The sequence below is a fragment of the Bombus bifarius genome, unplaced genomic scaffold, assembly GCF_011952205.1.
Source record: "Bombus bifarius isolate JDL3187 unplaced genomic scaffold, Bbif_JDL3187 scf7180000008265, whole genome shotgun sequence".
Taxonomy (NCBI): Eukaryota; Metazoa; Arthropoda; class Insecta; order Hymenoptera; family Apidae; genus Bombus; species Bombus bifarius.
This window is the reverse complement of record NW_022884550.1, coordinates 73,062-92,823: the sequence shown is the minus strand read 5'-3', so window position 1 is coordinate 92,823 and position 19,762 is coordinate 73,062. Positions and strand designations below refer to the sequence as shown.

The window sequence follows — 19,762 nt, the reverse complement described above, 5'->3', positions numbered from 1 at the left end:
TTGTTCCTACTTCTCTTCTTGTCCTTCTGACGTAGGGATATCTGGCATTTTGTTTTAATATCGACGTGCGATAAAATTAAGATAAACAGGAACAGAGAACAGAAGGAAATGATTAGCCGTAAATGGTAAGCGCGAATGGTCACGATACAAGGCTAATGAAAAAGAGCATAAATATACTTGTTTATCAGCCAGCAAGGACGAAAGTAAATGGACTGCGGATTGGTAGGCATTTATGTGCATTTATATGCAGAAATATTAAAAATATTGAAAGCAGAGCATTCGTTATATAATCTTCGATGTGACAAACAAATTTCTATTTAAATTCTATTTCTTTAGCGCGTCCATAGAAATGTAAATTTGCGTGAAAATCCGCAGCGAGAAAATAGAAGCGACTGGAAACTTTTGAGCGGTAGTGTACAGTGTACATGCATAAAATGCCTCGAAGAATACAATCGTTTCTTGACACTAGATCTACTGACCTGCGATGTTTGCCTAAATATGTCATACGCAGATGATCAGAATTAAAGTGGCAGGATGGAAACAAATAGATATACGGTGAATCATAAAGTTGTTCACGTACAAAGAACGAATCTAGGGCAGTGCAGAAATGACAATTATGCGACTGTCCCAAAATAGTAAGGATCCTCCACTAATGGTAATTTCTTTGCCTCTATTATCATCAGGTATGAATTAATATCAATTTATATATATACGTAAAACATTTAGCTGCATGTTAAAGGCCAATTGTTCTAGCGTTAAAATGGTATTGGGATATAAGCATCGTTGGACACCTGCATCGTTAGATTGCGGATTTTGGTGCGTTTATAGGGAATTTGAAAGTGTAAAATCGCGCGTCACGATATTTTAATAGTAGGTTAAACCATCCTTACGAAATCGAGAATAGGGCGCGCCAAATTGACTTAGCAATTATGTACATTGCATAAGCATAATTACGAGATAGAATATAATTACAAAAATTGATAAATCTGTCTGCAGTAGTCGTAGTGTAAAAATAACTATCAAGCGTGTGACGCAGGAATGTCCTCCAACTATCGAAGATCAGAAGAGTAGAAAGAGCAAAAGAGTACAGGCAAATAATGATCTTTTTACAACAAATAGGAATATTAAACGACAGTTGTCCGGTTCCGAGTGTGGTGAGAATAACTTGCTCTTTTCGCGACGGCTTCTAGATTAGTTTGGATTGGTGGTTCAGCGAAACGTAGCTTCTTATTAATAGATATAAATTGTTCCGCAATTTCACGTATTACACCTGTTTATGTAAACGATATCCAACTAGTTTAAGTAAGAGAATCCCTTAGAATTGATTTCTTCGAGAAAAGAGACTTTCGGATAGCGCGCATTTACAAACAGCAGGAGGAACTCGTATCGAATCCTCGGACCATCGACGTTCCATTCCAGAAGCTCGTTGATCGTTCCAGCAAAAACGAGAGTCGAACGAACGAGTCGGTGATATTCGTGAGAATCTTACGTCGACGAACGTTGTGTCGTTTTAGATATCCGGACACGGTCACGGCGTATCATCGGATCGGACATGGAAGAACGACTTTCCCGATTTTTGTCCAACGGATCCTCTCGGGCCAAGTGGACGCGATCTTTGACCAGTTTCTCGCCTCCTCCCTTGTTCGCGTGGCCGCGTTCGCACCGTGATCGCCATCCCTGTGGCCGGTTCCTCGTCCAACGAAAACCGAGTAGGTGAAGTAGGAGGAAATAGAGTAGAGTAGGAGGATTCCACCTCCACGGCGACCGGCAAATCCTGCGGGACGGCTCGACGGACACCTGTAACCACGCAGACTCCCTGCAGCACGGGACGGCGCGAAGGAACTCACCCGATAGGGGACCGTATCGGTCGCAGATCATTCAGGATACCGCGCGTTGACGTCTGCTCCGCTGCCTCCATTGATCATCCTCCGATCAATCGTCGAGTGACAGTGGACGTGCCGGTTGTTGTTTTGCTACACTCGGCCTCCTTCGCTTCCCGCTTAACTTCGCCAAGTGTGCTCACGGTACGTTGTTCGCCGGTGGGAAAGCTCGCTTCGAGAAGGAAAAAAATAAAAGAAAAAAAAACAGAAAAACAGAGAAAAAGGCTCGACGATAATTGCACCGCACGCGGTGATCAGCCGTGATAAATCAGGGCCTCGCGTGTGTGATTTCTAAGCGACTGCTTTATCGTCCCATCGACAACTGCAATTAAGTACAGTGTTTCCCGACTTGGAATTTATATCTTCCTTCGGACGCGCTGCCCTTTTCCCCCCGGTATCTCTGGCTGTATCTTCGAACCAGTTCTCATTGTTCTTTCTCTTTAACATTTTTTTCAATTTAGAGTAGCGTTTAACAGAGTTACATCGAGAGCGGAATAATCGGAAGCGAAGTTCGGTTACGCCGATTGCATTGATCCGAGATCTTGGAGTATTTTTTCATTGGCTTCGTCGAAGATGGATACGCCAAAGGTGCCGCGGTTCTACGTTACGATATCCACCGATCATCGAGAGAAACACAGTGGTCCCTGAAAGAGCGCGCGTGCCAGGACAGTCGTCGAACATTGGACAATTGATAGAGCAGTTCTAATGCGCGAAGCAGCGGAACGAATGCCAGTCTTTTAGAATGTAAAGTGCATGAAGATGACGGCAACGAAGAGAAGCGGTGCTAAAGCTTGGCTGCTCTTGTTCCTGTTGCTGATTCACGATGGCAGGTGCATCAAGTGGTTGTAAGTAACAATACAATTTCTTAATCGCTTCTTACGTCTAGATTTTATCTTAAGCACGCGCAAAATTCTCTGGCGGAACGACATACGTCCATTCGATGTTCAAACTTTATCCAACACGGATGTGAAGAAAATATTACAGCTTTTCTCTAGAATAATTTAGACGAAAGAAGGAACTTTAATGTAAGAGACTATCGTCTAGGCTATAATCGAGAAACTTTTGCTATATCTAGAAGTCTCCAAATAGATTTCTCGCTTTGTATTCCAGAAACGATATTTAAAAAGGATGCGTGATATTGGTTAAACTTCTTTAAGATATCGCTCTTGGAATATAAAATGAAAAATCTGTTTGACCATTGAACCTTTGCGCGCAATAATTTACGCCGGAAGATCTAAGTAATAGTCGAAGAAATCTAAAACATCTCCTAATCAAAGAATCTATCTATCTAAACTATAGCTGGTACAGTAGCATAAAAAATTACGTGACATTAATTACAACGAATATAAATCCAGTATATTTAATAACGTAAAAAAGCTACGATCTGAACCGCGTTTCATCCAAAAGCTACAATTTGGTAATTAAACTTCATCGACGAAACGAAAGCTTCCAATTTTTATGGGAAGCTTATTATAGTCGTTAATCAGTTACGAGATAAGTTATGCTTGCGAGTATACTGTATACCGGATACCTGTGTGAAGTAATTTAAACGGAGGTCTAAAAGCTTGGTTCTGTCGAAGCTGCCATGAATCGTTCGGTAACAAGCAGCCCCGATGTTCTCACGTTTGTTCACGGGGCCTCCGGAGGAATCGAAAGATTAATGTAGGTCCGTTAATGAGAAACAAATAGGTTACCAGTCGAGATGTACGTACGCGCGGAGAAGAATGGGAGCGGAGCAAGGAGGATCATTTTACTCTATTATAAAGATTTTCTTCTTGCTTGTTTTCTTGGCCGCGCCATGGGGCCCCGAGGAACAATAAGTCTCAACGAGGATTTATTACGCGTTCGAGCTTCTCTTACGTGTGATGCATCGAATTTAGGTTTATCAGGGCGTCCCTTGTACTCCGGCCGACTCGTAAATCCCTATGAAAATATTTTATAGCAATGTTTACACGTTTGCGAAACACGTTGCGATGTGTAACGACGCTTAGGTTTCGTGAAATCTGCGTCAGTTTCGATTTATCTCCTCGTTACCGATTCGTCTCTGTTGGCGGTGGGACGCCAACGTTGAAACGCCTCTTTCGAAATGTTCGATCGTTACGTTCAATAGCAACTGCGGTTTTGCTATCCGTAATAGCAGATACTTGGAGTATGAAAAAGTATACGATCGAAGAGACTAGAGAGAAATTGGCAGGAATACGATTAACCGAGAGATTTTCTGATTTGGTAGCTTCAGAAATACGATGGTTTCTTGTTTGAAGATGAGACGAAAGAAGGGCTGTGACACGCCATCGATAACAACGTTCTAAGAAATATTACTGAAAATAATACGTAGCAGGCAACGAGAATAATATATGACTGACAAATGGCCGTTCAAACGAAGGTAAGTCATTCTATCACTTGTCTCATATAGGCAGGCTAAAGAAAATAGATAAGAAGCTTAGGGGAATGGAGATAGCCAGCTCGTTACTTGAAAGAAATGAACAGGATCTGTTCTTCAAACTTATTGCTATTCGCGGTGAAAATTGGATCTTGTATGGTAACGAGATACTTGGAACAATGGCATGATAAAGATGAACATGTAAAGCATACGCAACATGTAGTACGTACAATGTACATCCAAACGAGATAATGACGACTTTGATTTGCTGGACATCTGCTGGATCAATCCATTATTGTTTTCTGTATCTCGCTACTACGATTACAGCAGCAATATATGGTAAACGAATACAACGCAACGAGATATACGTGGAATTAATAAGAAGACGATTCTTAAAATAAATAAAAACGTAAAATATTTCATATAGAAAATCACGTAAAAGTATCAACATCCTGTGTATTTTGTTAATATGGATATCATCGAATGACCGATTCGCGAAAGTGCGAATATTTATTATACCTTCTTTAACAAAATGAATTTAGGCTTGCCGGTGAACCTTTTCTTCCTCAATCGTGAACTCTTGAGAAACACCGTGATACGAACATAATGGAGTTTCGTGCAACGATCGACTAATACTCGAAACAATTATAAATTCATCTTGGCAATCGTACAAATCACCTTCGTCTTAATGATAGGTTTGCCTCTGCGCGCAATTTACATTCGTTTCTCCTCCAACTACAGAAATTCGACTACGCTAAATCGATAGCAAGAAAGAAGGATTAGAATTCATTAAACGTAATCAACGAGCGTAATGAAATTTCGTGCAACAGCCGACTAATACTCGAAACAGTTAAATCCATCTTGACGATCGTACAAATCGCTTTCGTCTTAATGATACGTTTGCCTTTGAGCGCAATTTACATTCGTTTCTCTCGCAGCTATAGAAATTCGGCTACGCTAGATCGATAGCAAGAAAGAAGGATCAAAATTCATTAAACATAATCAACAATCATCTAATTTCCTCCGTTTCCCTTGCCTCGGCCAAATATTCCGTGCGATTAATCTTCTGCGAAGGAGCTTCACGGAACCTTCTACGTTCGTCGATTCCTGCCTTAATTCCCATTCTTCGTACCAATTAATCCTAATGCTTCCCCTCCGATCGTTCTCTTCATTCCAGAGGCCAATTTCTTATGAATCATGGCCGGTTCTTCCGCGGGCGAACGAACGAATCGTTATGATGGCATTTCCTATAAGATTCCATTCTCTTTCTATCCTAATATGTCAGATACAGTGTGTTATATACACGCATTTATAATTTGACGTATTTATAGTACTGTGGAACCTCCAGTATCCGAATTAATGAGACACGCCTAACTGTTGGTACGAGGGAATCTTCGAATAATAGAACCCACGTCTCTGTTTATGATTATTATTCATAAGACCAACGATAGAAGAACAATTAAGGAGATATCTCAAGATATATGATACGTACGAATATATAAAATATGAAATATATATGAATATATAAAAATGTACGAAGACCACGGAACAAAGACGTCGTATTTCATGTTTTTCGTACAAGAAGTTGAGCAGTTTTAAAATCCAACATCTTATCGAGCAATCGCGTATCAAATACCGAAACTGTCTTTTCCATCGTAGTCACGCCAGTAGTGTCTCGTTACGAAGCAATTGAAATTTCAGAAGGATTTATATAACACTCATAATATATTCGTAAAAATTGTCTGTGGCAAGTGTTTGAGTATTTTCATGAGTAACTGTATATCCAGACAGATACAATTGATGCTTATAGAAAATCCCATCTGGTCGTGTAACCGTTGCGTTTAGCTGGAAGCAGTGAACGTACGAAGACAGCGATAGTGGTAATATCGGCCAGCGATCGAAGTTTACAATTTTTCACAACAGCGTCATGTAGAATTGATCGGAAGCAATTAATCTAGTCATAGGTAGATCTATTAATCTAGCCATAACTAAAAGATCATCTGTATACGTCGCACAATGACGAGTCATAAAATTGCAGCTTCTGGAATAAAAATAGAAACGGATTATAATATTTTTATTCCTTTTTACAAGCAGATAATCTTCCTCAAATATAATCTGTCGCAAAAATATCCGGATGCTACAATGTTTCTAATAATTGGTTTATATCGTGAGTCGATATGAATATTTCATTCGCTTATCGATCTCTTAGAGTTAATAAAACGTTAAACGGCGAATAAGAAACGTGTAGCTTTGGCGTTACAAAAATATTCAAACGCCTTACAAAAATTATATCTGCCGGTCTCCTCGTGATGCCCCTTCGCACGAAGGTAAAATGGTAAAGTATAAGCTAAGACGCCACGTTATTGGTTTGCGTTGGCGCAAAACACAAAACACGCGCGACCGTCGAACAGAATACAACATGACGATGAATGGAAATAAAAATAGAAATTCTTCATATGCTCCCTTCATGTGTAAAGTCATTCGTTTTCTATGGTACATACGAGTATGATGTGCCCATAGCGGAGCCTCTCTACCGTTAAGGATTAAAGCTAGATTCACACCAGCGATCACGGTACGATAAGATTACGCCAAGTCAAGCACCGGTCAAAATCACTTGCACGCAATCCAACGAGAGCATCCGCAGCAGGCGGTTCGATCGAGTCGAATGAAAATCTGTCGACCACGGCGCCGGATCAAGATCACCGTCGACAGTCGGAAAGGAGCACGGAGAACGAGCGTCTAATCGAATTTGTAGGAAATTGCAGCGAACTATATGATCTCAGTGGCAAAAAATATTACGACACATCTGACAAGATGAAACGGTGGATGGAAATAGAGAAGAATGACCTGAAAACTTCTACAGCCACGCAGCTATCGCAATTACTTCCATTTATCATTTCCACTCATCGCATTACTACCGCAAACGTATCTCATTCGCCATCTTATGCATCCTCGTAAAAGATTAACGCGAGTTTCGTTTGTTCCTCGTGCGAGCGAACGAATAAAGACGAGAGCGACTGGCGACGAGATTTGATTGCTTCTGATCGTTCAGTGTGAATGCCTCGGTCAAATCCTACATTTTGATTGATCGTGACCTGTGACCGCACCTTTGGCCGCTAGTGTGAATCAGACTTAATGGTTGCGAATATAACGTCACGGAAAATTGTAAACGTTAAGTGACCGATTTTACGATCTGGCTGGGTCGCTTTTATCAAATGTACGTATAGATGGCGCATCTGACGCTTACATGTGAAATCCTAGTGTTACTAGCCGTTGCTCGCGAACCATGAAGATATCCTATTATCGTTCACGCGGCAACAGACGTGATCGTAGGATCGCTCGAACCTCCTTTATTTCACGTAGCTGCACGCCGTGACGTTAATTGTCCTGTGATTCGGGGCGAATTTCATCGGGCGCGTCCATGGGGGACGCTGAGAGGGGTTGGAAAAGCGGAAACAGAAAGAGAGAACGCCGCTCGCCGTCGGATGATGAATGGAGGAGTGATGGTGGTTTCGCGTGCAAAACCAAAATACGAGTGGAATGGGGAAGAAAAGTACGAGAGGAAGACAGCGCGGCTCGAACAGGGTGGAAGATTAGGGGTTGCCTGCGATTCGTGATTTATAAACGTCCTTTCCAAGAAGCCTCTTTCTCCTCGAGGCCTCCCCTCCGTCATTCCGCCAGCCCTCCGCCCATCATCTGGGCGCCCCCCCCCCTTTTCTTTTGTTTATAATCATCGACACCGACCGCCTAGCGGGGGCAATCGAACGGCGATCTCGGAAGTCGCCAACGCGATTTGTTTTTGTCACTATACAGCCCGGAATCCTACATCGATCCTGTCACGTCCAGCCCTATGAAAGATGCGTGCTCTCGTCGGGCCGACCTTTCTTGGAAAGGAAATTTATGAGCCTCGCCCGTTAATTGTGCCCTCACGAAGGGACTTTCTTTTCACAGTCAAGCATTCAGCTCGGGAGAAAATTTGATACGCTTGGTCTCCATCGGATGTAGCCTCTTATGTAAGGTTACAGCGAGAATTTTGTACAGTGGTGTTGCAGAAGTTTCTATAGTTGTCAGATAGATAATTTGATGAAATTAATACTTGATAGAATGTCCTTCTTGCCTGATAACTTTGCTGGAGTATGTGTTATTAATATACGATGAAATATGGAGAATAATATTTCTTTTTACGCAAAAATAAAATTATAATCGTCTGTTCCTGATCTCAATAAATTTGTCCCTGAAGAGGTTAACAGTTCTCACGAAACTGCTTCTAAACAAACCACCTAGAAACCAGTTTCACAGAGAAGCAAACTTAAGAAGACAGCTGAATAGCATTTGCAATACTATGACAGCGTGATACACGTCGAAGCGAAATATTTGTGAATTCGTTTTCCTCGCGTCGTAATTTTGAAATCGAAAGCAACTGGAGGATGCTTCATCCAACGATTCGAACGAAGACGTTCATCTATCATTTGGATCAAGATCAGCAATCGTTTTTACGCTATAGAACCATCTCTGCCGTTCTTTCAGCGCAATCTCTGCCACTTGTAAAATGATCTGGACAGGAGGCTCGTTGCGAACGAGGATTAACGATCGATTTATAATAATTTGCATCAGTATCCTGATTAACGTCGGACTGGTGCAAGATCGCGTGAATGTTGCTATTTATAAAATTCGCACGTAAGTGTGATATACGTGTCGTCGATCCGTTTTCTCGTAAATCATCCGTTGCACGATTCTTGTGCGAAACGTAGGAGGTATTATCATGTAATTAGATGCCCTTCATGCGGTAGGAACCCTATTTATATACATTTACAATATTCTGATACATATACTGTAGGAGACCTAACCTTATTCATTGAATAGAACTAATCAAAGTACATATTATTAAATAATTATTAGTATTTATATTATTTATAATATTATCAAATTAATGTTTCTTAATATTTAGAATGATTATCATCGTACAATTATTATTATGTTAAATGATACATTGTACTAAGTAGATTGCCAATACTTATATATTTATGGTTAATTTAAATGTGTAATCAATAATGTATATAATACACGTTATAAATGAAAATGTATAAAATATTCAAGATAATGTATTTGCTATGATATTTAGAGGATGAGATAGATTTCTACGTATAATGATAGCTTATGAAATTATTTGAACACTCACCACAGGAAACTTTTATGTGCATATTGTGTGTGTTATATACAACATTTTGAAACTTCATTATCACCCCAGTGGGACAGGACTGCTATGGTTATATGTGTTGGTACAATTTGCAGCTGATCTAAAAATATATATAGAAACTACAAGATATTTGCTGCATACATATATTTAGTAAAAAAATATTATACAGCATAAGCAGCCATCTTAATTGTAAGAGATTTGTATATATATATATATATATATATATATACATATATATACGAAAGTGTAAATTTTATGAAAACAAGCTTCAGTAAGAACGTATGGGTATTTATATAATTAAAAGTGAATAACATTATCCTGGACAACTATATTAATTAATTTATAGAAGAATATTAATATTTACGTTGGTCGATCCCAATGGCGGCAGAATTCCTTGAGACATCAAATAGTTATGGGCTCACAAATTTATAGGTAATCGGTTTTTAAGTATTCAAAGAACCTCGGAAACCCGGGCTATTATCAAGCTTGTAAACATCGTATTTTATGATCTATATGTCAAAACCAATTTAGAAATCTATAATGTATATCTTCGCACGGGTCCTCCCACAAGAATTCTCAAACGTAACGGACGTTCATCGATGAAAGTATCGATACTATCGATTGCTACCGAATATGGAGAATTACGATATTTCAAATGTATTTTCACCTTGATTTCTCTGAATACGTAAAATAAGACGAATTATTAGCATGTTCAACTACAACAAGATAATTTCAGCTTTGTCACATTTACAGTTTTTTATCGGGTTTCAATCATGGTTTTATTAATACATTGTATATGTTAACGGTATAGTGTGTACCGTGTGTATAGTGTGTACAGTCGTGTGCGTGGATAGAGTAAAGTATAAATGTTGAATAATTAAGGAGATAGATAGGGTAAAAAAAGGGAATACAAGCTAGAAGTGGATGCAAAAAACAGCGAATATGATTGCGGAAAGGCGGAAAGATAGATTCTATACTAGGAAGCAGGAGGTAAGTAGAAAAAACATAAGGAAGAAAAGCGAGGTTAGGTTAGAAGGCAACTGTGCGTGGCGGGAAAAAGCTTATGAAGCAGGTAGTGACAGGATAATTAGCAAGTGCAGATATACGATTTAAACTCGAAAAATTCAAAAGTATTACACGGTAAAGAGAAACAAAATTGAGATTGCAGATTTCAAATTTGCATGATCACTAGATAATATATTTCTGGTTCTTCGGATCTCAATCGCGTTTCTATTAATACGTTGTTTAATAAAAGCCGTCAAATTTGCAGATAGGCGATCTCTTAGATTCGACAATGACATTCTTTAACAATCCATTTGTGGTATTTCACTGGCAAAAGTACAAACTTTTAGAAAATTTTCATTGTGAATTTAGAGGTCTGTCTTGATGTTTAAGTTTGATGGCTTTTATGATATAATAACGTGTTGAGAAAACATAATTGAAACCTAAAGAACCAGAAATATATCATCTAATCACCATGAAGATTTAAAATTGAAAATTTCTACTTTGTATCTCTTTATCGTGTAATACTTCACAATGTTTACTTGAAAATGTTCAAGTTATCTTCTTTAACATGTTTTATTATCTCATTTGTATATATTGTGTTTGTAAACTCTATTAAATTCATATTATGACTCTGAGAAGGGATTCCAAGAAGTTCCTAATATTCTTTTCATTATTATTATTTTTTCCTTCTATATAAATACTATAATTTTGTGAAACTTGAACAAATGTACTTTGTACTTTGATAAAACCTAATCTTACTTCATCTAAGTTTGTACACAACTTTGAAGTACTATTTCAATGTTTGATCATAAAAAATTCTCCAAATTAGGAGTAATGTAAGAAGAATAACAATTATACACAAGCTCTTAAAAGTATTTGGATACTTGCAGACACCTTTTATGAATACATTATGTGCATTATACGATACATCCTAAAATTTTATTAGCACTGTTGTGAGATTTGACACAAACATTAAGACGCAAGTACTAAAACGGATATAAATTGAAAGATATTTAGTTTAAGTATGCGTATTTCACAGAAATCATGAAAGTCAATTACCCATTATATTATACAAATTAACATTCACTTTCATATTTCAGATAGGTGCTGAACATTTTGTGTTGCTTGAGAGATATTCTTAAACGTTGTGCAAGAATTTTACACTCGCAAGGAGTTACATAAACGGCCATTTCTTAATATCTTCTTTCCAAAATGTTTTATATAAGGCGTACAATGCGAATGTTTTCTATGATAAATGTCCAAATATCTTCGTGAGTCAGTGTAGATAACAAGGTAGATTAAAGAACTATAAAGAGTGAAAATGACTGCATCCGGAATTGTAATATTAACGGAACTCGAGGGCTACTTCAGTTTCGTTTCCTCTTCGGTTGAAAACGAGCTGGTGGCCGCACACGAGAGGTCCTCGGTTGGGAATCGTAGGCGCCGACCTATTATCAGCCCCGTAAAAACGCCACTTTACGATTCCACCAGTCAAAACGAATTTCGAAATTGCATCCGACATCGGAGGTACTTGTCCATTCGGTCGTTTCGAAACGTACATCACGGAGTTTTATTGAAGCTCGCCGCATTTTCATAAGAATGTACACACCCGTGAACGACCATGAACTTCCTCGGGAGTATAAGCTTGTCCTTATACACTCTTCCACGTAATGGATCGCGTATAGGAGGCCGGCCAAATCTCCTCCAATTTATGGGTACGTTCCTTTCTTTTTTTCTTCTTCCACCCGGCTAATTTAGGATTCTATAATTTAGGAGGCATTTTGCGAGAAAGCTCGCGGCTGCCGATCGATTCCGAGGAAACGAGCGAACCGGTAGCATACCTTCCACGCGGATTATTCGCACGAATTCGCTCACGTCGTCGCGTTTACGTCTCGCGTTTTAGCGGGTAAACTGGTTATTATAATTGGACACGCTCGTTGTCGGTTTTCGAGAAAATTAAGCTGCTGTTTAACAGAATGCTGAGATTGGGTGGTAATATTCGTGGGAATTTGCATAGCGTTAGCCGAATAATTGTAATATTTGGATAATTGAAGACTACATAGGGAAGACCAGCGTAAACGTCTTAGAACTCTTGTAATATCGAAAATTATACCAGTATGCATTTAACTCTCCACCTGTAGCGTAGTTAACTAACGGTAGAAGCGAGAACAACTGGCGCTGTACGACTCTCCCGTACGCATAAAAAGTTTCTTAGAGCGTTCGAATACTTTTTTAAGCCATTCTATAAACGACGCTGTACGTTTTGCGAAGTAACGTAAAACCGAACACGACTCTCTTAAAGGAGGTAGATACATCAATATAAACCTCAGTGATTGCGAAGAAACAAGATGAATGGCAAACGATATATTCTTCATTCGTGACACCTTCTACAAGTAGTCGGACTTGTTGCGTACTAGGTGGTCTCGCGAGACAAGACCTCGCCGCGATTGTTGAAAGTGCCTCGAAAATGCGTTCATTGGCTAATTGAAATGGTTACCGACATGATATACGCCGCACGTGAATAATAACTCGTAACAAATCTAAGCGCGGTCGTTGCAAATTGGATATCGGACAGTTTCTGTCGTAGTATTTACCACTGCGAATGATTTATCAACGCACGTTTCATGATCGAAATTGAGAAAGCCAATTGCACGTATCCTTTATGTCCTAGAATGTTCTGTTAATATGCTGTTTGATTTATTACGCCAGAATATGCTTAAGAAGAAGAAAATTAACAAAGTGTTAGAGCAGTTTTTAACTTGAACGTTATTTAAGTAAAATATTTGACAAATAGTGGTTTAAGTAATATTTATTTCATCTGGCTAGATGTTATTTTTACAATGATTATGCGTTAGTTTCTTTGAATAAGCATTTGATTTTTTTTCGAATTATTTTATTATTAAAAAAAATTTTTTTTTAATTAAAAATTATTTCATATATATTTACAATTTATAATTAAATGGAACGAAGAGAGGACTGCAGGCTGCTTGTTTTAGTTCTGTCAATCATGTTTTGTAATGAAAAAAAAGAAACTAATCGAAAGCAAACCTCACACTCGCATTAAAATAATTGCTGCCTATCAAGCAGCATGTTTCAGACGAGCAATTTACATAATTGTACGGAAAATCTGTCAAGTGTCGTTTGTTGAACGCCGAATCTGTCTTCCTTTGAATTTGTTTCCGTTAGGTTGCACCAATGCCTGTAATTTTTCTTATCTTTCTCTTAGTTTGTTCGAAGCCTGCAGCCAAACGCGATGCACTTCTATATACATATGTACGTAAATAAAAACACGAAGAAAATGTATCACGACGTTGAAGCTTTGCATGAAAAGTGGTTAGGCCGATGTGGAGCAGCTACTTTAATTTTTATGTCTCAGTTGTCTTTCAATTTTGCAAGAAAGAGAATGGCTTTAACGGTACGTACAAAACAAAGAGATAATATAAAAGAAGTATGAAATACGAGCATCACGAAATAATTATATGAAACCGCAATCAGAAATAAATTAAGTTTTCAATATCTCTATACATATCAAAATTATGATATACGCTATATTATCTATGACATTCTTACTAATAATTTTATTTGTACATAATACGATAGTTTATTGCTCGGTTTACACTTGGAACATGTCATTGGATACAGTATTATTTATTCGAAACTTTTTCTAACCTCTACAAGCCCGGTTGGCTGTCGTCGTGTAGTCAACTTAACCTAATCGTCCTCCAGCTGTCGTAGGATACGTTTCGTTCGCATTAAAACAAAAGATGTCGCGCGTCTATTATTTCCTTGTAAAACGAAAGAATCTTTTGGGGCAACCAAATATTTATCGTATTTTTTTTAAATCGAAGAAGATATAAAATGCATTATTCGAGAGCATTTTTCGAGTTTTTTAAATATATACTTCCGATGAATTCTGATTATACCGGTAGCTTGAAACCAGAATCGGAGGAAGTTCAATGGCCACTGGAATTACTTATCTTTTTGCGAGGAGACAATGAAAAATTAGGCAAACAATTTGGCGAGCAGCGCACGAACATGGTCGGTTGGTCTTTCGTGCGCGTCCTTATTTCAGTGTGCGTGAATTTAATGAGCCATGCGTGAGGAATGCGTCCCTCGGTTCCGTTCCGAAGCGCTTGACGCGTGAAATAAATTCGCTTCCTTCTTTTTCCATTGACAAAAAAGTCCCCTTTCATTCGTGGTGCGTGTCACTCTCGCATAAGGCGATAAATAACCTCGCACAAATATAACACGGCATCTTTCCTTTTTCTTTCCTTCTTAAGAGTAATTTTACTAGACATTATCGTTTTAACGTTTCAGCGAATTACACACGTTTTCAGAATATTCTTAAGAAGCGTTTACATGACTGATATTGTTGCCAATATTTCAGATTCTCAACGTTATCGTCGATACAATGTCGAGTACTTTAAACATCGGCGATAATATTGGCCATCTGAACGTTTCTTGAGATCTTACGTCGAAAAACATTGTCAGATCTTGGAACTATTTTTCACCAGATTGTAGGGGACTGTAGGACAACTTCAATGCGTATTACGTGATCTTCTACGTACGATTGGTACATCCAGCCACTTTGACAACAACTCGCTCAAACTTCTGCAAAAGAGTAGAATACGCCATTGCGCAATGAAATTCGATCAGGCGTTAAAATGAAGCTTACTGAAAACCTGGTATCGAGTTAATAAGAATATCACGTGATACGCTTCGTTGAATTTGTCCTAAAGTCTCCTAGAACGCCGACCTAGCCCCCTCTAAAGGAAAAAATAGAACGAACAAGATAAGTAACTTCGGTTTCGCTGTAAGAACAAAGTATTTATGGAATATTTCGTCGTCATTCGTAGTAAGGTGGACATCGTCGCGAACAGCGGAGAAATAACGAGTGGCGTCAGCCGGCACACGCTGCATAAACACCGGCATAAACTCGATTTGCCGCGATAAGCGTTCGACTACTTTCGTGAGGCGGTATAACGTTAATTCGAATTCGTATAACTTGTTTAATCTAAACGAGGCTTGGTGCAGCGAGTTGATCGTTAAACGAGCGTGGCAGACGAAGAAGGAGGGGATGCCTGGTTGATATCGAAGCCAAGGAGGACGTAAATCCTCGCAGAAATGGGGAACGCGAGCATTTACGATTGTCCCGGTGTATGAGCGTCATGAACGGGGACGAGCACATAACGCGAATGGCATCTTGGAAACGACAGCAGCGGTGCGATCGGCGACGGAATAATGAATTAGAGGTACGGCCTTTTGATAGGGTAATTTCGAGGGTAGGCTGCTGACACGGGGTTGGCGAGCCGGCCATTCCCAGGGCTGTTACGTCTAGACGTATCCCGTGCCCGAGCCATTTCGACTTTCAGGTGTCCGTAATTATCCTCGGTACGGTTTGCGCCGCGGCGCACGTATCCACCCGCGCCGCTTAAAGCCACCTTTCAGCTTCACGCCCTATAATTTTCGAAATTCACCCCTGATTTACGGCCCTCTGCTCGAACCGTGGCGCGAACGACTCACCGTCCGATAGAACCACCTCCGTTCCGTGAATTTCAACCTCAAGTTTCCATTTACGAGATTCGCTCGCTCGCTGCGTCCTACGCCGCTTCCGCGCGGAGATACTCGTCGTAGGATAAACGCGAGGCACGAGCGAAGCCAAGTAGATTACGAGGCTCGCGGAAAGACGAGCATCGAGGACAGGAAAATTATGTCGCGATACAACAACAGCATCGTAAAGTCGTCCAATCTTGAGAAATATCGCGGTTGAAGCGATCGATGACTGTCTATGACTGTCTATAAGGAAAACTCAACGACGCAGAATTTTTTTGGGTTCGAGGGGCCTTTCTTTCCTTTCCTTAAACTCGGCGCGCTCTGTTTCATTGGCCGCGAACCGTTAGTCGGGCAGTCGAACGTCGCGCTCGGTCACCTCAGAGCCTGTCGCTACCGGACGCGACCGGGAGCTACGTAGGGGTAGTCCGAGCACGCGTATGCTTCCGCTAAACTTTATTTTATGCTATGCGCGTATACACGTGGATATTAAAGATGATCCTATCGTTTTATTTCGTCGTATTATTACGTATCGCAATGATATACTAATTATACAAAGTAATAGCGATAAAATCAATAAATATGTTCACATTTTGCTATCATCCAGTTATTCTGTTAGGCGACGTTTGGAACCAGTCGTCGCATCTAATCGTTCGCTTTTCGTGCTTTGAAAAATTGACCGCGTCACCTCTTCGTCCTTCGACCTTCGATTCAGGACGTCGACTCGTAGCGAGGGTAAGAGTTGTTTGGGCATAGGCGAATTTACGATGGAGGGTGAAGCCCTTCTCGCGTGTGTGGATGGCCAGTAGGCTATAACGCGGAGAGTGACCATCGTTCGGGCGTGGATAGGTATTGCAAGGTTGAAGAGAAACGTTTGGTAAACGTAGGTGGGGTTGGACGAGTACTCCAATACGTTATCCTCGGCTTCTCTGCTTTCGACGGCGCGTTCCTTCGACGTATTGCCTGCTATCGTTCAATTTGGAGCGACATACGCATTCTCTATCCTTGTCGCAAATATTTGACGAGCAAGTAAATTCTATTTATCCAAAAAGGAGCTTCCCTTTTCGAAAGTTTTAACTCGATTGGCAACGTGACGGACATAAATGAACAAACTTTGCTAAAACGATACCTAAATGTTCCCAGGATTACGTTTCTTCCGTGTGAACAGAATGTTGTTGGAAAGTTGTCTCGGACGACGAAAAGTTACTCGCAGTTGCTTCAGCGGGAGCAGAACTTTAGAGCATCGAGCAGTCGTGCTGCCCTTCTCGTTCGAACGTATCATCGACGTCTCATGAGCCGTTTAATTGCAGGGCTCTCGGTCGTACCGGGGATGGCTACACGTGGACGAGGGAGGCCTGCACCAGCGCGAAAAGCTCCGGCCTTTTGGAGAGGAAGCAGGCAAGGGCGTGCAGAGCGACGCCGGACGTTATGGCCAGCCTGGTGCAAGCGGCCAGGGATACATCGACGGTATGCCAGCAAGCATTTCGACATCGTAGGTGGAATTGCAGCAGCATCGAGCGTGCGCCGGATTATACGCCTGAATTGCTTACCGGTACGTTCTATGTCGGGTGTTCGACACCTTTTGTTTAACACCGCGGAGGCCAGTCACGAAGCTGCCCTCCCGGCTCATCTAAGATTCTATTTCGTCAGACATTGACGCGAAAAGAGATATCGAGTCGTAGATGCTCGCTGAAATATGAAACGCGGTTGGAACAGAGCGTCGAGAAAATTGGGAGGAATTGTTGGAAGAGAGAGGACGATGGTGTTGTCGAGGATGCATTTCTCAGGTGGCTGAACAGTCGGCTAAGCTTAATTCTTCTCCTTCGATTTTTGAGATAAGAAGAAACTTTCGATTTCGAACGAGCCATTGGTCATGGTGATCGAAGGAGTTTTGGAGGCCATCTTCGTCTTCTTTCAACGGAACCGTGTACTTCTCAACACAGACGATCGTGTAGCCCTTTTGAAGAAGATCGTGACTATGGTGGTCTAAGATCGCTCAAGATCACGAACGTAATAACGGGCGAAAAACCAGAATTCGCGATGTACATGCTCGCGAAGCACGATACTCTCTTACGTGTTTGCTTAACGTTTACTTTCTCATAAATTTCACTTCATCTTAGAAAACGTAGAAAAATTTCTAGATGCGATAAATAAATACTGTATGGAATTTTAAGGTATAGAACTTTTCTACGTTTTAGATCAAACAAGATAAAGTTACGTAACATGGCACGATATGGCAAACAACGTGTCTCTTTATCTCCGTGGAAATATCCATGTCCTGTAACTTATTGGGTTCCAGGAATTTAATTGAAAATCCTTCGATTACGTATATGGGTATATATATATCTGATTGACTGTAATATTTAGCATACTAAATTCTGTCAAAGGCGTAGGTAAATCACGACGACGATTCGATACGGTTCGGGGCGATACATCGAGCTGTCGTAATGTATTTGTTTCGTTAATGCATGAACTGGCTGATCAGAGAAAGTGAACAACATTCGCGAGTTGACACGAACATGTCGCCAACGTTAAATCCTTCTCTTTCACTTGGAAGTTATTCGTATTATCGTTCTTGGAAATCGCTTCCTAGATATGAACTTACACGAATATGAAAGTGGAGCCGCGCAAAGTCGTCCATTCCTGCGAAAGATCCTTATTCCATAATCCCTATTTGCCTTTCATACTGTCGCGTTAGCTTCCTAGAAAAGCGACGAAACGAAGAAAGGTAAACTTTTCAGGGAATTAATTCGAACTAAAAAGTCTAGAGTAGAAAAGCGTCAATTACTCGACTTGCGTAGCTTCGAGAAAAATTCCTCTCTCGTTCAACGAAGCTGACGCAGTTAGAGCTAGAAGCCACTTCTTCTAATCAGCCTTCGAGTAATCGTTTGCCTCGAGCAAAGACGCTCGTACAATTTAAGAAACTTCTTAAGCACGCTGCAATTCGGATTAGAAAAGTTCAGGCTCCACTGAGCGATCGATGTTTCTAAACGGAAGAGGAGAATAAATTAGGATTAGATGCCCTCGAACAAGACGTTCGATTCTTTGTGCTCTTCTGCAAAAGCTTTTTTGAGGGCCCCGGTAGAACGAAAAATTATTGCTAGAAACGTCAAACGAGCCTGAAAACGAGGATCGTATATCCCGCGAAGCGTATCAGGTTAAATAGGAAGGCCTCGAAGAAGCGGCTCAATTAGTGGTCATTATCAAAGCTGCTGCTTCCTTCCTTTCTGGCGGCGGTTGCCAGCGAATGTCGGATTAACTGTTGGCCGTTTGACGATAATTATATATTGTAAATAAAAGTGTTCCCCTCGGGGCAAGAGAAGCGATCCTTCGTTAATGAGAAAACCGAGAAGCTTCGGCCCGTGAGGTTCGCAGTGGCGATGAAAAACACACGGTTGCTCGATACGTATCGGAGGAGCGCGGAAAAGCCGCCCTTTCGCTGCCGCTATGCTAATCAGCTTTCCTTCAATTATTTCAAACCGGCTGGAGGAGAGACCGTGAATGGCGACCTCTAAAGGCACCACGGACCGTGCCATTACCGATTTTATTCGGGGCCGTTCGAGAGACTCGACTTCTTGCCACGTTAATTGCCCGCCTCGGAGATTTCTTATTAGAAAATCGCAGCGTCGTCGCTTCGACCTTCGACCCAATTCATCGGAAGACCTTTGCTCTTAGCAGCAGCCTCGGCAAAGCTTCTTATGTAACGAAAATAGAATTAAACGCGAGCTTGTTAAGCAAATTTGCCAATGG

General features: G+C 40.6%; 1 protein-coding gene across 3 annotated transcripts in view; it reads left to right on the top strand.

Annotated features, from left to right (window-relative positions):
* Nucleotides 1–1,543: 1,543 nt before the first annotated feature.
* Nucleotides 1,544–19,762, top strand: part of LOC117212023 (protein Wnt-11b-1-like) — a 29,493-nt gene continuing 11,274 nt past the window's right edge. Inside the window, exons 1-4 of one of the 3 annotated variants that reach the window (XM_033456464.1) lie at nucleotides 1,544–2,024; nucleotides 2,342–2,725; nucleotides 8,788–8,937; nucleotides 17,323–17,564. In XM_033456464.1, coding sequence (XP_033312355.1) covers nucleotides 2,634–2,725; nucleotides 8,788–8,937; nucleotides 17,323–17,564 — 484 coding nt within the window. In that variant the 5' untranslated portion in view covers nucleotides 1,544–2,024; nucleotides 2,342–2,633. Of the gene's footprint in view, nucleotides 2,726–8,787; nucleotides 8,938–17,322; nucleotides 17,565–19,762 lie in introns of all 3 variants that reach the window. The other 2 variants (XM_033456463.1, XM_033456465.1) reach the window with 2 other exon arrangements.